We start from the raw sequence: 14395 nt of genomic DNA, 5'->3' as shown, positions 1-14395 counted from the left end.
GCAGATGCCTAAGACTTAAAAAAGGGGCAGATGCTTCATATGTTGTTGTTAGGTGCTGTCAAGTCAGTTCTGACTTATAGCAACGCTGCGTGACAATAGAATGGAACACTGCTTGGTCCTGCATCATTCTCACAATCGTTTTTATGCTTGAGCCCATTGTTGCAGCCACTGTGTCAGTCCATCTCATTGAGGGTCTTCCTCTTTTTCGCTGACTCTCTGCCAAGCTTTATGTCCTTCTCCAGGGGCCGATTCCTCCTGCTAACATGTCCAAAGTACATGAGACATACTCTCACCATCCTTGCTTCTAAGGAACATTCTGGCTGTACTTCTTCCAGGACAGATTGGTTTGTTCTTTTGGCAGTCCATGGTATAGTCAATATTGTTCGCCAACACCATAATTCAAAGGCATCAATTCTTCTTCAGTCTTCCTTATTCATACTTTAAATAGAATAATAAATCGTAAAATTCAGATAACAATTATATAAAGAAAAGGCTTTGTACCTAAGGGTGTGGTTATTTTTCTTCTTTTACTATTCTAGGCCAGTTACTTTTTTGCCTACCATAACTTATGCTTATACCAAAGTATGTCTCATTATTTGTAAGACTAATTTCTATTTATTTCTTTCTTATAGCTATTTTTATACCAAATTTTACGTGGTTTGGCATATTGCCACAGAAGAAAGGTGTTGCACCGAGACTTGAAACCACAGAACCTCCTCATTAATGAAAAAGGAGAATTAAAGCTAGCAGATTTTGGTATGGAATGTGTGAGATATTTGTAAATACTTTCAGGGTGATTAAGTTTTATAAAACAACTGTTGTCACAGTGTGTCATCACTTTTATGTGCATTTAGAAATTTTCTCTGTAGCCCACAGAGTAAGATATTTGACAGAACCTTTGTGGGTGAGTTATGTTTGTGATCATAAGCTTCTTCTTAGTGGCAAATACAAAAAGCTACTGGTTCTCAGAGTGTGGTCCATAGACCTCTAGGGGTCTTGAGATCCTCTCAGGGGATCTCCAAGGTAAAATATATTATCATACTTATACTAAGATGTTATTTCTCTTTTTTACTGTGTTAATATTTGCACTGATTATTCAGAAGCAATAAGGGGTAAAGCTCCTGGTGCTGTAGTAGAACTCCAGGCAGTGACACCAAGCTGGACTTCGTAGTTATTGTATTCTTCACCACTCTATACTTGTCGGAATAAAGTGCTGGTTACGCTTAAAAAGTTCTTGATGAAGCAGTACAATTTGTTAATTTTATCAAATCTCCATCCCTGAGTCTTTTTAGTATTCTGTGTGATGAAATGGGAAGATCCATGACACATTGCGGCACACAGAAGTACTGTGGTTATCTCAAGAAAAAGTGCTGGTGTGCTTATTTGAGTGGAAGCTGAACCAGCCCTTTTTTATTTTTCATGATACATCATTTTTACTCGGGGAAAAAAAAATGACCAACAAGCTGTGGTTACTCAGACTAGGGTACTTAGCAGGCATTTTCTTGAAAATGAATGAAGTGAGCCTGTCATTTCAAGGAAAACAACTGAAAGTATTTCTTTCCAATAATAAAATTTCAGTTCTCAAGCAAAAATTAGATTTTGGAAATTTGGATCTATCACTTGAGCTTGTTAGCTTCCCAACACTTAACTTTTCTCACTAGATCAGTGGTGATACACAAATGTGATTGTGTTAATATGCTAAAGAAATATATAAACATTTGGAAGATCTGCATAAATCTGGGAACTAATATTTTCAAATGACAAATGCATGATATTGCAAAATCATGCATGGGTAAAAGATCCATTCAAAGTGCAAGATAGACCAAAGGATTTTAATGAAACAGTACAAAAAGTACACTGATACAGTTTCAGTCACCACATAACATTTAAGAAATTAATTCTTTTCAAAATCTGAAGTAGTATCAAAGAGGAATATCTACAGTTATAAGAAAAGGCTATTAAAATGCTTGTCCTCTTTACAACTTCGTATCTGTGGAGGTCTGATTTTCTTCATTTACTTCACCCAGAGCTATATATCACAACAGGTTGAATGCAGAAACAGATAATGACAATCTAGCTGTTTTCTATTAAGCTAGATAACATTAAAGAATTTTGCAAAAATGTAAAACAATGCCATTCTTTTTACTAATTTTTGTTTTGGATAAAATATTTTTCATAAAAAATGTTATTCATGCTAACATGTAATGAATGATGTTTTTAATGAGTAAATAGTTTTTTCTCTGTTTTAATTTCTAATATGGCAAATATCAGTAAATGTAATCCACATAGACAAAACCTCTTTGGGGTCTCAATAATTTTTAAGAGTGTAAAAGGGTCCTGAGACCAAAAAGTTTAGAAGCCACTACTGAAAAGGATTCCCTTACTATGCCTATCATCATGACTCTGTCTGTATGCACAATAATTTAATTGTCAGCTGTTTATGTGTATCTCTTCAGCTAATCAGATTTTGAGAGATTAGAAAGTAAGATGACATTGCATGTTCTTTTTGCTTCTAGGAAGATTTAGTGATTGTCTCATGCTGAATAAGATCTAAAGGATTTTACTTTCTACTGAATCATATGGATTATATGATTGGAAGCCTGACAAAGAATATTTATAAGAACTTTGAATTTTTTATATTTTACATTTGAAAGTTTGAATACTCTAATAGAACTTAGTTTTAAAAAGCCCATGCTTTCATCATTTCCATATTTAGCATTTATAAATTTCCATAAGTGATTATGGTAGTTTTAGTTTTGGAGTATTTCATTAAATTTGATAAATGTGAAAGTTTTGGGTATTACTTCGTTAGCAACAGATTAAGAATATTAAACAGTGAGTTTGTCCTAGAAATTCCTATATTTTTGCTCATTTAATACTTATGTTTGTTTGAAAGGTAAGGTTGTTTATTTGTATTTCCTTCCTTTAAAAGAAATAGGTGTTTAAACAAAAACTTACAAGTTACTTGCATATGTTTATATAGGTTATACAGTCTCTTCTCAGGCATAGTTTATGTAATTATTTCCCTTATAATTGTTATTTTCTCTCCTTTTTTTAATGTTGGACAAGCTGCATTTACTACTCCTTGTTCCTTAATCCCAAACTGAATGGCAGTGATAGAAAGACCCCACATGGCTATTAGAAATGCAAAAAGAATGTCAAGGACCATCAGAAAATCTACTTTTATTGGAGAATACTTGGAGTGCTTTAAATTTTGCTTCTAACCTCAACAAAGCAAGCCAAGCAAATTTTATCTTCCCACAGGCCACCAAGAAATTCTGATTATTTTATAAGATCGTATAATCAACTTTGTTTCTATTCCTATATTTATTTTTTATTGGTTGCACAGTAAATGTTCTTACAGATGCAAGTAAGGGAGGGTCCTGTAACTCATTATTTATACTGTAGATTGTTCTTGGAACCTTATGAAAATTCTGTTTCTCCCATGATTGGTGAAATTCAGAGATCTAGATACTACTTATATAGACAGACATTTTCATTAATAATAGAAAATAATTTGTATACGAGGAACTACTAAAATAGATATTTTCATTAATAATAGAAAATGCCTTGTATAATAATGTCGTATCACATTTAATTAATTTGATTTGGTAAAGATTATTGCTTATTTTCTTTCGTGCCAGGACTGAAATTCTAATTGTGAACCAGGACATGTTTGAGGAAACACCCTATTTCAGAACCCCTCAGTAGCAGGAGAATAAGTGCTGAGGAAATTTTAACTGGCAATTTGCCTTGTTAGGCTATTGGACAAGCAATTTGTGGCTGTCTTTTAAGCTTCCATATACCAAAACCAAACCAAACCGGTTGCCATTGAGTTGATACTGACTCATAGCAACCCTATAGGACAGAGTAGAATTGCCCCATAGGGTTTCCAAGGCTGGAATCCTTTTTTTTTTTTTTTTTCTTTTTATTGTGCTTTAAGTGAAAGTTTACAATCTCCGCTTCACCATCCCAGTTCCCCATTTCCATTCAACCTGTTTTCTGTCCCTTCCTGCCTTCTCGTCTTTGCTTTTGGACAGATGTGCCCATTTGGTCTTGTATACGTGACTGAACTACAATGTACATTCTTCACATGTTTAGTGTTTGTTTTATAGACCTGTCTAATCTTTGACTACAGGGGGAGCTTTGGGAATGACTTCAGTTCTTAGTTAAAAGGGTGTCCAGGGGCCATAGTCTCAGATTCCTTCAGTCTCTCTCTGAGCAGTAAGTCTGGTCTTTTTTTTTTTTTTAATTTGAATGTTGTTCTACTTTTTTCTTCCACTCTGTCTGGGACCCTCTGTTGTGATCCCTGTCAGAGCAGTCAGTGGTGGTAGCCAGGCACCATGTAGTTCTTCTGGGCTCAGGCTGGTGGAGGCTGTGGTTCATGTGATTCATTAGTCCTTTGAACTAATATTTCTCTTGTGTCTGTGGTTTTCTTCATTCTCCTTTGCTCCAGACCCTCTATTGTGATCCCTGTCAGAGCAGTCAGTAGTGGTAGCTGGGCACCATCTAGTTCTTCTGGGCTCAAGCTGGTGGAGGCTGTGGTTCATGTGATTCATTAGTTCTTTGGACTAATATTTCTCATGTGTCTATGGTTTTCTTCATTCCCCTTTGCTCCGGACGGTATGGGACCAGTAGATGCATCTTAGGTGACCACTTGTAAGCTTTTAAGACCCCCGACACTACTCACTAAAGTAGGACGTATAACATTTTCTTTATGAACTATTATGCCAATTGACCTAGATTGTCTGCAGCCCTCAACCCAGTAACTCAGTCTCTCAGGGAGTTTGGATGTGTCTGTGAAGCTTCTATGACTTTGCCTTGATCAGGTTGTGTTGACTTCCCCTATATTGTGTGCTGTCTTTCCCTTCACCAAAGTTACCACTTACCTACCAACTAGTTAGTGATTTCCCCTCTCAACTCTTTCCCTCCCTCATAACCGTCAAAGATTGTTTCTTTCTGTGTGTAAACTTTTTTTTTGAGTTTTTATAATAGTGGTCTCATACACTATTTGTCTTTTTGTGGTTTACTTATTTCACTCAGCATAATGCCCTCCAGATTCATCCATGTTGTGAGATGTTTCTTGGATTCATCATTGTTCTTTATCATTGTGTAGTACTCCATAGTGTGTATATACCATAACTTGTTTACCCTTTCATCTGTTGATGGGCACTTAGGTCGTTTCCATCTTTTTGCTATTGTGAATAATACTGCAGTGAACATGGATGTGAATATGTCTGTTCATGTGACAGCTCTCATTTCTTTAGGATATATTCCTAGGAGTGGAATTGCTGAATCATACAGCATTTCTGTTTCTAGCTTTTTAAGGAAGTGCCGTATCATTTTCCAAAATAGTTGTACCATTTTACATTCCCACCAGCAGTGTATAAGAGTTCTAATCTCCCCGCAACCTCTCCAGCATTTGTTATTTTCTGTTTTTTTGATTAGTGCCAGTAATATCAGGATGAGATGATATCTCATTGTAGTTTTGATTGGCATTTCTCTAATGGCTAATGATCGTAAGCGTTTCTTCACGTGTCTGTTAGCTGCCTGAATGTAGTGTCTGTTCATATCCTTTGACCACTTTTTAATTGGGTTGTTTGTCTTTTTGTTGTTGAGGTGTTAACACTTGTTGACGTGTTAAACTCTTGTCGGAGATGTCATAGTCAGCAATTTTTTCCCAGTCTGTAGGTCCTTTTACTCTTTCGCGTCAGTGAGTGGATTTAAACTGCCAACCTTTTGGCTAGTAGTCGAGCATTTAACCATTTGCACTATGCAGAGACTCCTTAGGCATAATACTGAACTAAGATATGTGAAAACTACCTGATTCTTTAAGTTTCTGGTATCATTTGTGTGACTATATCTGATTTAACAGAATTGAATTAAACTTTTCTGATGGTTTTCTTATTTAATATTTTAATCAGATACATAATTATACTTAACAGGAATTTCAGCCCTAAAAATGATTTCATCTTTGTTATTCAAAATAAGATATGTGTTAAAATAAATTTATATTTCTTACTTCAGTTACCTTTTAAAGTTGCTTCTTCTCAGGTGACCAGGAATTGGAGGCTTACATGTAGTAAAAACAGCTATTATGCCAGTGGCTCCAGAGATAAAGTCGCAAGCTCTATCTAGCCTTTCTTTCTTGATAAACTGTGAATTCCATATTAAATTGGCAGAGGAATAACACGGCTTACATCATTTATGGCAATTGATAATATCCAAAGGCAATAGGTTCATCTTATTGTAAAAGAATTATCAGTATATCTTAAAGCCTAAAAAAGAGTAAAAACCAGAATTGAAACTTATTCCAAGGATGATGTTAGTTGCCATCGAGTCAATTCCGACTCATGATACTTTCTCTACGTTGACTTCTGTAAGAAACTTGTCAGTAAAACTCAAAAGGATCATGGACCAATAACTTCAGGTTTGGTATAGCAAATGAAAGTTGGAAGCAGGTTAAAAGTTGATAAATGCTTATGTCTGTAAGAGATCAGATTATGTATCTCAGTATCATTGTCCTATTTTGGGTTAATTTAAGTTCATCTAAGAAATGATTCTGGCATCATGATTGATGGAGAAAAGGAAAATGTCTTACATTTAGATTAATCCAGACACTGTTCCAGCTGCATTCAAATGCATAAAAGTAAGCATAGTCTTTGTTAAGGAATTATTATTATTTAGTATGGATTTGCTGATCCAAGATCATGAATACTCAAAAATAAAATTCCTAAAAATAATTTTGAAGTTTCTTGAAACTACTTAGTAGCCATCTCAGGCATTCCTTAGTCTTCAGTTATGCTGAAGATGTGGGCTGGGAAGTCCATTATAGCTGTTTCTTAAATCTTTATTTTGTTTTCTCTATGAAGGACTAGCCAGGGCCAAGTCAGTTCCCACAAAGACCTACTCAAATGAAGTTGTCACACTGTGGTACCGGCCTCCTGATGTGCTTCTCGGTTCCTCAGAGTACTCAACACAGATTGACATGTGGTAAATATATGCAGATGTTATTACCATGTATAGTTCTGAAAGAACTGTAGCTGTTAATACAGGGCATGCTAATAAATACTTAACTTTAAAGGAGGTATTATTTTAAGGGGCTAGAGTATAAGTGATGATTAAGAGTTCTGCCATGGGAGTAAGATCATCTAGGTTTAAATACTAATCCTACCACTTAGAACTATACAATAACCTTATTTAAATTGCTGACCTGTGCCTCAGTTTCCTCATTTGAGGAAATAGGAATGGTAACTATTTATATAGTAACTTTTTCAGAGGCTGTTCTGTGGATAAATGAGCTAATACATATAAAGCACTTAGAAGAGTGTCTGGTAAAAGTAATTTAAAACAATTTTTTAAAAAAATTTTTTCCCATACAAAAATTTACACATACATTGTTCTGTGACCCTAATTGCTCTCCCCATACTGTGACAGCACACTCTTCCTTTCCACCCCTGATTCCGCATGTCCATTCAACCAGCTCCTAACCCTCTCTGCCTTCCTATCTCACCTCCGGACAGAAGCTGCCCATTTAGTCTGTTGTATCTGCTTGAGCTAAGAGGCACACTCCTCACGAGTTATCACTTTATGTCTAAAATGGAATTTTTTTTATCACCATTTAATATTCACCAAAATCTACCTGCTATAAATTGATGTAAAAATAATTATCAAAATATTGGTAGCCATCTTTCTCACACACCACTTTGATCATGGCATTCCTCTACTCACATACCTGTGTTGCCTCCTCATTCATTACCTATAGAACAAGGTACAGTTCTTCAATCTGGTGCTTGAATATCTCCATAAGTTGTCTCTAAACTGATTGTCTCCAATTTAATTCAGACTATTCCTCTACACAAATATTCCCTTTTAGCCAAATGGGCTACTCACTGTCACTCAAAAATAATCTGGACTTTCACACCATTGCTCTTTTGTTCACACCAGTCCACCCATCTGGAGTGCCTCCCCTGCTCTTCTAACTGTGCCTTGTGCCTAGTAACCGTCAATATACAACTCTTCATAAATCCTTTCCTGAATGTACCCTAGCCGCAGATGGTAATTCCTTCCTCTGACCTGCAGTAGCATTTATTGTCTGTGTTCTTCATGTATTGATACAGTCATACACTTCCTTCTGTTATTGTCTTGAACAATTATATAAAATCTTGTTTTATGTAACATTTTAGCATGTAAAATTTTATATACAGTTGCTGTATTGTGAGCCCTTTAATGGAAGGACTGTGTCTTAAACTTAACTGTATTCACATAGTTCCTAGAAGACAGCTTCCATTCACTTAGCCTCCATCCCTTTCTTTTGCTTCTGTTACACACATCCACTCTGTGCCTACATGTTCTGTCTCTGCTTCCTACATGAAAAATCTTGTTATCGTTTGCTTTTCTCTATCCCTACTGCCCACTACATTAGTTCAGGCCACTGTAATTTCCTAAATTGTCATAACAATCTCTTCAGTTGGCTTTCCTCCTTCCTATCTTGTGCCTCCTTCCAGTCCATGATCCATATCATAGCTGATGTAAGGATTCAATGAGATAATAATTAAAGCACTTAAAAAACAGTTCTTAACACATAATAAGCATTCAGTCTTTAGCTGTTGTTAATGTTACTCTACAAGGATCATGCAGAGGAAAGCTGAACATTTTAAGTAGGAAAAATGGATATAGCAATATGAAAGTTGAAACAAATAGGATAAATGTTAACAATTTAATTTTAGTTGGTTCAGAAAAATCTCTGCAGGAGATTTACTAGCAGTCTTGTACAAAATTCTCCAGCGAGGCAATCTTAAGGAAAAGGTTCTTGGACTTCATAATGTGTAAATGATTACTTATCTTTTTTTTCCCTCTCATGGTATATTTTAAAGGGGTGTTGGTTGCATTTTCTTTGAAATGGCTTCTGGAAGACCGCTATTTCCAGGATCAACTGTGGAAGATGAACTGCACTTAATTTTCCGACTGCTAGGTAACAAATCTTTTCCCAGTGATTTTGCACCTTCGATTGACTGCCTAGATAATACTTTATCTCTAAAAAATTATATTTAAAAATTTGATACTGAGACTCATGTAAATAACTGTTATTTATAGGAATTATAGTTAGCATAATTATTATAAAGACTGACCTTTTAGGTAACTTCTTTTCATTTACTGAAGTCCAACTTTTGCAATAAAGAGTTTATGGAAGACAGAAGAAAAATACTATTGAAGATTGGCCTTTCGCATATTATTAGAATATATTTCTAGCTTAGGTGTCAACTGGATAGAAAAGGGCCAGGCACCATCATTTTTTTTTTTTTGTTGTACTTTAGGTGAAGGTTTACAGAACAAACAGTTTCTCACTAAACAGTTAGTACACATATTGTTTTATGACACTGGTTAACAACCCCACGACATGTCAGCCCTCTCTCTTCTCCACCTTGGGGGATGTTTTTTTGTTGTTGTTGAAAATATACATAGCCAAAGATACACCATTTCAAAAATTTCTACATGTACAATTCAGTGACATCGATTACATTCTTCCAGTTGTGCTGCTATTCTCACTATCCTTTTCCAAATTATTTTATCACCATTATCTTCAACTCACTGCCCCCTAGGCTTCCCATCAAACCTTTTGAGTTACTGTTGTCAGTTTGATCTCACATAGATAATTCTTTGTTTTTTTTAGAACCTTAGATGAAGGTTTGCAGAACAAATAGTTTCTCATTAAACAGTTAGTACACATATTGCCTTATGACAATGGTTAACCACCCCATGACATATCAACACTGTCCCTTCTCAACCTTGGGTTTTCTATCACCAGCTTTCCTGTCCTCTCCTGCCTTCTAGTCCTTGTCCCTGGACTGCTGGCACCATCATTTTTATGGCATCATTGCACAGTGCAATAAAATCCATATATGTTTACTATTTTTCTCATTCCAATTTCAGTGGAAGTAGTTAAATCATCTAGTAAATGTAAATTGTTCTCTACGACACTTTTCTAGTGACTTCTGTCTATATATATGTGCATATATAACATTTATATGTATATAAAATCTTATACATATTTATAAATATATAAATTGTTTGTTTTTAAATTCAGGAACTCCATCTCAGGAAACTTGGCCGGGTGTTTCTTCAGATGATGAGTTCAAGAACTACAACTTCCCAAAATATAAACCACAGCCTCTAATTAACCATGCACCTAGGTATTATTTTTTTTTCCCATTTAAGTGAAAGAGGGGAAACCTACATAGTTCTTTTCAATATCTTGAAGCATTAACCAAAGTAGGATTCAGGAAAAAATATATAATATACACACATAATTCTTAAATATCTTACGGTGCTAATTTAATTGAAAATCTTTCCTATGTCAGATTAATTTTTTAATTCAGTGATCATGAATCACTGAAGTATGAAAGTAGAATTAGCTGTAAATAAAATGAATATAAATTTATGTATTAGAATTCCAGAGTTTATGTAGATACTTTTCCCAGAAAGAAGAGACATTGATTGATGGCTTTACTCAGTATCGTGAAGACCAAGATGAAAGTTCTGGTTTGCTTTTTACAGAATTATTCTATATTGGCTTAAGAAACCTACGGGAAGTGTTATAAGTAAAATCGTGACCTGGACACAAAATGACCCATTAGTATTTTGGTTAATGTTAATGACACAGTTTGTATTTGAAGAATATAAACTCTTTGTGACCCCTCGGCAAAATTTAGTCTCCTGAATATTAACTATTACTATTAATCAGTTAAAGTTGCTTCTGATACCTACCCCTAGATGGACTCCCATTAACATTTGAGTCAGAACATTTTTACTTACGGGATGTAGTACATTTTTAGTAAGTAACGTAGAAGGACTTACTCCTTTGACTACATTTTTCCATCTTTCCTTTAAAAAAAATTAAGAAGGCACTAAGACACCAAATAAGGCTATGCTCTGTTTTAATCAAAAACCATTCACATTGCTCACAACATAACACATTTGCTCTACTTTTGCTTATTCTTGAAGTAGGGAAGAACAGAAAACAGTTCCAACACCAAAAATATTTTTAAATTATGTGGATTGATGTTCTTATTGTTGCTATAGCAACTAATATCATTCTAACTAGACTTCCGTAGGAAGAATATGTGCTGGGATTTTTTTGTGTGTCTCCCCCAAGTAACATAAATCCTATTTTTGTCATTTATATATTGTTTGCTGTTTGTAACATTTAGTGTAGAAGGTTGAAACTCTTCTTTGAAGCAGATTCTCCATAACCTTAAAACCTAGCTTGACTGTGCCCAGGGAGCTGTATATGTGTGCCAGAATGGCAAACCGCAGAGGATTAGGAGAATCTGGAGAGTATATAGGCTGCAGGATCTACAGTACTCACTGAGAGTACTCGGGGAAAACATTTCCTTTTCATCATTGTGCTTTTACCAATGAAAGGTAGTGCAAGGTAGAATGTATGATTTCTGATCAAGAGATTATCTCATTAAAATAATCCCTAACCCCAGTCTTCCATATTATGTTAATTTGATCACTGTAATTATCTGTCTTTATTGGCTATATCATTGGTTTTATAACCCTTACTGATTAACTTTTATCAAGTTATTGTGGCATATTTAAACCGAACTTTATGCGTTCTAGTATCCAATGCTGGGTAAACCACCCTGTAAAAATTTGTTGAATGACTCGTCTCTGTGCTTATCTTGAACCACATTGATATGTTCTGGGATCACTTGTCTCTATGTTTTCACATATATGGTAGGAAAAGAATACCTCTGTACTCTTGCCTTCAGTGGAACACTATGAAAATATTCTGTTTACTTAAGCCTCCCTATTAGAAAGATTACTTTGTTTTGAGACAGAATGGTGATTTAAAAAAAAAAATCCGGTAGTTTTAGTAATCTAATTTGCTCTTGTGTATTAAAAACTTGAAGCCTAATTGTTTGTGGTTTCTTCTTAAACAAGTAGCAAGGTAAGCTTTTAATGATAAAACAGATCTCAGTCTATTTGAAAGCAACAAGAGTAACTATGGATTGAAATGCTTAGAAAATAGTTTTATCTAAAAGATTTCTATTAGCTAAGATAAAAGGGAATGAATTACCACTTGTTTTTTGTTGTTTCTAGGTTAGATTCTGAAGGAATTGAATTGATAACAAAATTTCTTCAGGTAAGTTGCGTCGTATTTTGTAATTGTTAAATGGGCAGTTAACTTCTCTAAGCTTTAGTTTCCGCATCTGTGAAACAGGGTCAGTAATACCTCCCTCATAAATTTGTTGTGACAGTTAAATAATACTATTTATGATAGTATGTGGCATACTAAAGGCACATGCTTAAATGAAAAAATATTTCTTAATGTTTATCATGACCTAGAACAGTCTGAGGTAGTCAGCTGCTTGTATTGACCAGCTACATCAAGGCCATGTTCTCCAAAATTCGTGTTCTGTGTGTTTCCCATATTAAAAAAAAAGAAAACAGAAAACAACAAACCCACTGCTGTTGAATCGATTCTCACTCATAGCAATCCTATAGGGTTTCCAAGGCTGTAAATCTTTACAGAAGCAGACTGCCACATCTTTCTTCCGCAGAGTGGCTGGTGGGTTTAAACTGCCGACCTTTTGGTTAGCAGCCGAGTGCTTTTAACCACTGCACCACCAGGGCTCTTTTCCATATACATACTGGGTTATAGGCTGTTGCACCTGTAAGTACCATTCACATCTTCATTCAAATCAGGAAGAAGAGGGGAGGGTAAGGGTGGTGCCATTCACATTGGTCCTTTTTTATCTGCAAGGCTTCTCCCAAAGTTTAATTGACTACAACATAATTATAAGAGAATTTGGGAATTGGGGAGCAGGATTGTCATAATTAGCCTGTTCTTAGAATAGTCATGATTCATGATCATTCTGTTGGAGTTGGAAGCATTTGTTTTTGTTGTTAGTTGCCATTAAGTCCATTTCGATTCATGACAGCCCCGTAGTCTTCTCCTGTAATTAGATCAGAATTTTTTGAAGGGAGGTGTATGTTTTATTTGCCTATGTTTTAATTTATTCCTTATAATGCCAAGCACATTGCTACTACTATGTAAGAAATCAGTAGTACTTAGAAATAGTCATTAATCTTATTGGAACTAAGCAGGAAAATGCCATTTGATGATAACCAAAAACAAAACAAAACCCATTGCGTTTGAGTCGATTCCGACTCATAGTGACCCTATAGGACAGAGTAGAACTGCCCCATAGGGTTTCCAGGGAGCACCTGGTGGATTTGAACTGCCAATCTTTTCGTTAGCAGCCATAGCTCTTAACCACTACGCCACCAGGGTTTCCCATTTCATGATAGACATTGTCATTATGCTCATTCTAGCTTTGATTCAGAGTTGTTAACAAAAGTGGACTTCTGGCAAAGTATAATGAAGCAGAGTAGAACTGCTCCATAGAGTTTTTAAGGCTGTGTGATCTTTCAGAAGCAGATCATCAGCTCTGTCTCCTGGGCACCTCTGGGTGTGTTCGTACCACCAATGTTTTGGCTAGTAGCTGAGCACTTAACCATGTGCACCACCCAGGCACTCCTGGAAGCATATACAACTTGAAAAATCTAGATTATATCATAAAGGAAAAAGAGGGAAATGGGTATTGGATAGGTAGTTCACGTCTGCTATAAAAGGAGCCCTGATAGTGCAGTGGTCAAGTGCTGGGCTGCCAACTGAGAGATCAATGGTTTGAACCCACCAGTGGTTCTGTGGGAGAAAAGTCCTGGTGATCTGCTTCTGTAAAGATTACAGCCGAGGAGGCATATGGGGCAGTTCTACCCTGTCATATAGTGTCACTGTTGTTGTTATTAAGTGCTGTTGAGTTGGTTCCAACTCATAGCCACCCTAGCTATATACAACAGATTGAAACACTGCCCAGTCCTCGTACGGTTGCTATGAGTCGGAATTGACTTGACAGCACACAACAATAACAGCAACAACATAAAGGTATTGGGTATATTTCCACCAATCCTTTGGTTTACTTGAAGGAAAGTAACACCGAAGATCATATATTTTAATTTTTCATCACTTCAGAAAATATAAGGAATCTAAAATTTAGTTAAGATTCAGCATTAACTTGGAAATTTGGAACTCTGATATAATTATTGCTACTTAATCTGAATAGCAACTCAAGTTAGAGTGTATCTGGAGTACTCCAAATTGGTGCTTGAAAAGTAGTCATCACATTAAGTAATCAGGATTAAAAAACAGTAGCTCTAAGTGCCAATTTGACCTTTTTGCCCCTCTTTACACTAATTAGAGGAAAAATGGATGAAGCAATTCTTTGTCTTTTTGCAGTATGAATCTAAGAAAAGGGTTTCAGCAGAAGAGGCCATGAAACATGTGTATTTTCGAAGTCTGGGACCAAGAATACATACCTTATCT

At 35.6% G+C, this 14395-nt stretch overlaps 1 protein-coding gene across 1 annotated transcript in view; it reads left to right on the top strand.

Annotated features, from left to right (window-relative positions):
* CDK17 (cyclin dependent kinase 17) overlaps positions 1-14395 on the top strand; it is a 131252-nt gene that overhangs the window by 113961 nt on the left and 2896 nt on the right. The window contains exons 10-15 of the mRNA XM_004381244.2: positions 633-756; positions 6873-6993; positions 8877-8974; positions 10088-10193; positions 12109-12151; positions 14309-14395. The exon at positions 14309-14395 is cut by the window's right edge and continues 1 nt beyond it. Of these exons, the coding sequence (XP_004381301.1) occupies positions 633-756; positions 6873-6993; positions 8877-8974; positions 10088-10193; positions 12109-12151; positions 14309-14395 (579 nt within the window). The remainder of the gene's footprint in view (positions 1-632; positions 757-6872; positions 6994-8876; positions 8975-10087; positions 10194-12108; positions 12152-14308) is intronic.

Source organism: Trichechus manatus, unplaced genomic scaffold, assembly GCF_000243295.1.
Source record: "Trichechus manatus latirostris isolate Lorelei unplaced genomic scaffold, TriManLat1.0 scaffold00081, whole genome shotgun sequence".
NCBI lineage: Eukaryota > Metazoa > Chordata > Mammalia > Sirenia > Trichechidae > Trichechus > Trichechus manatus.
This window is presented reverse-complemented; position numbering and strand designations above follow the sequence as displayed.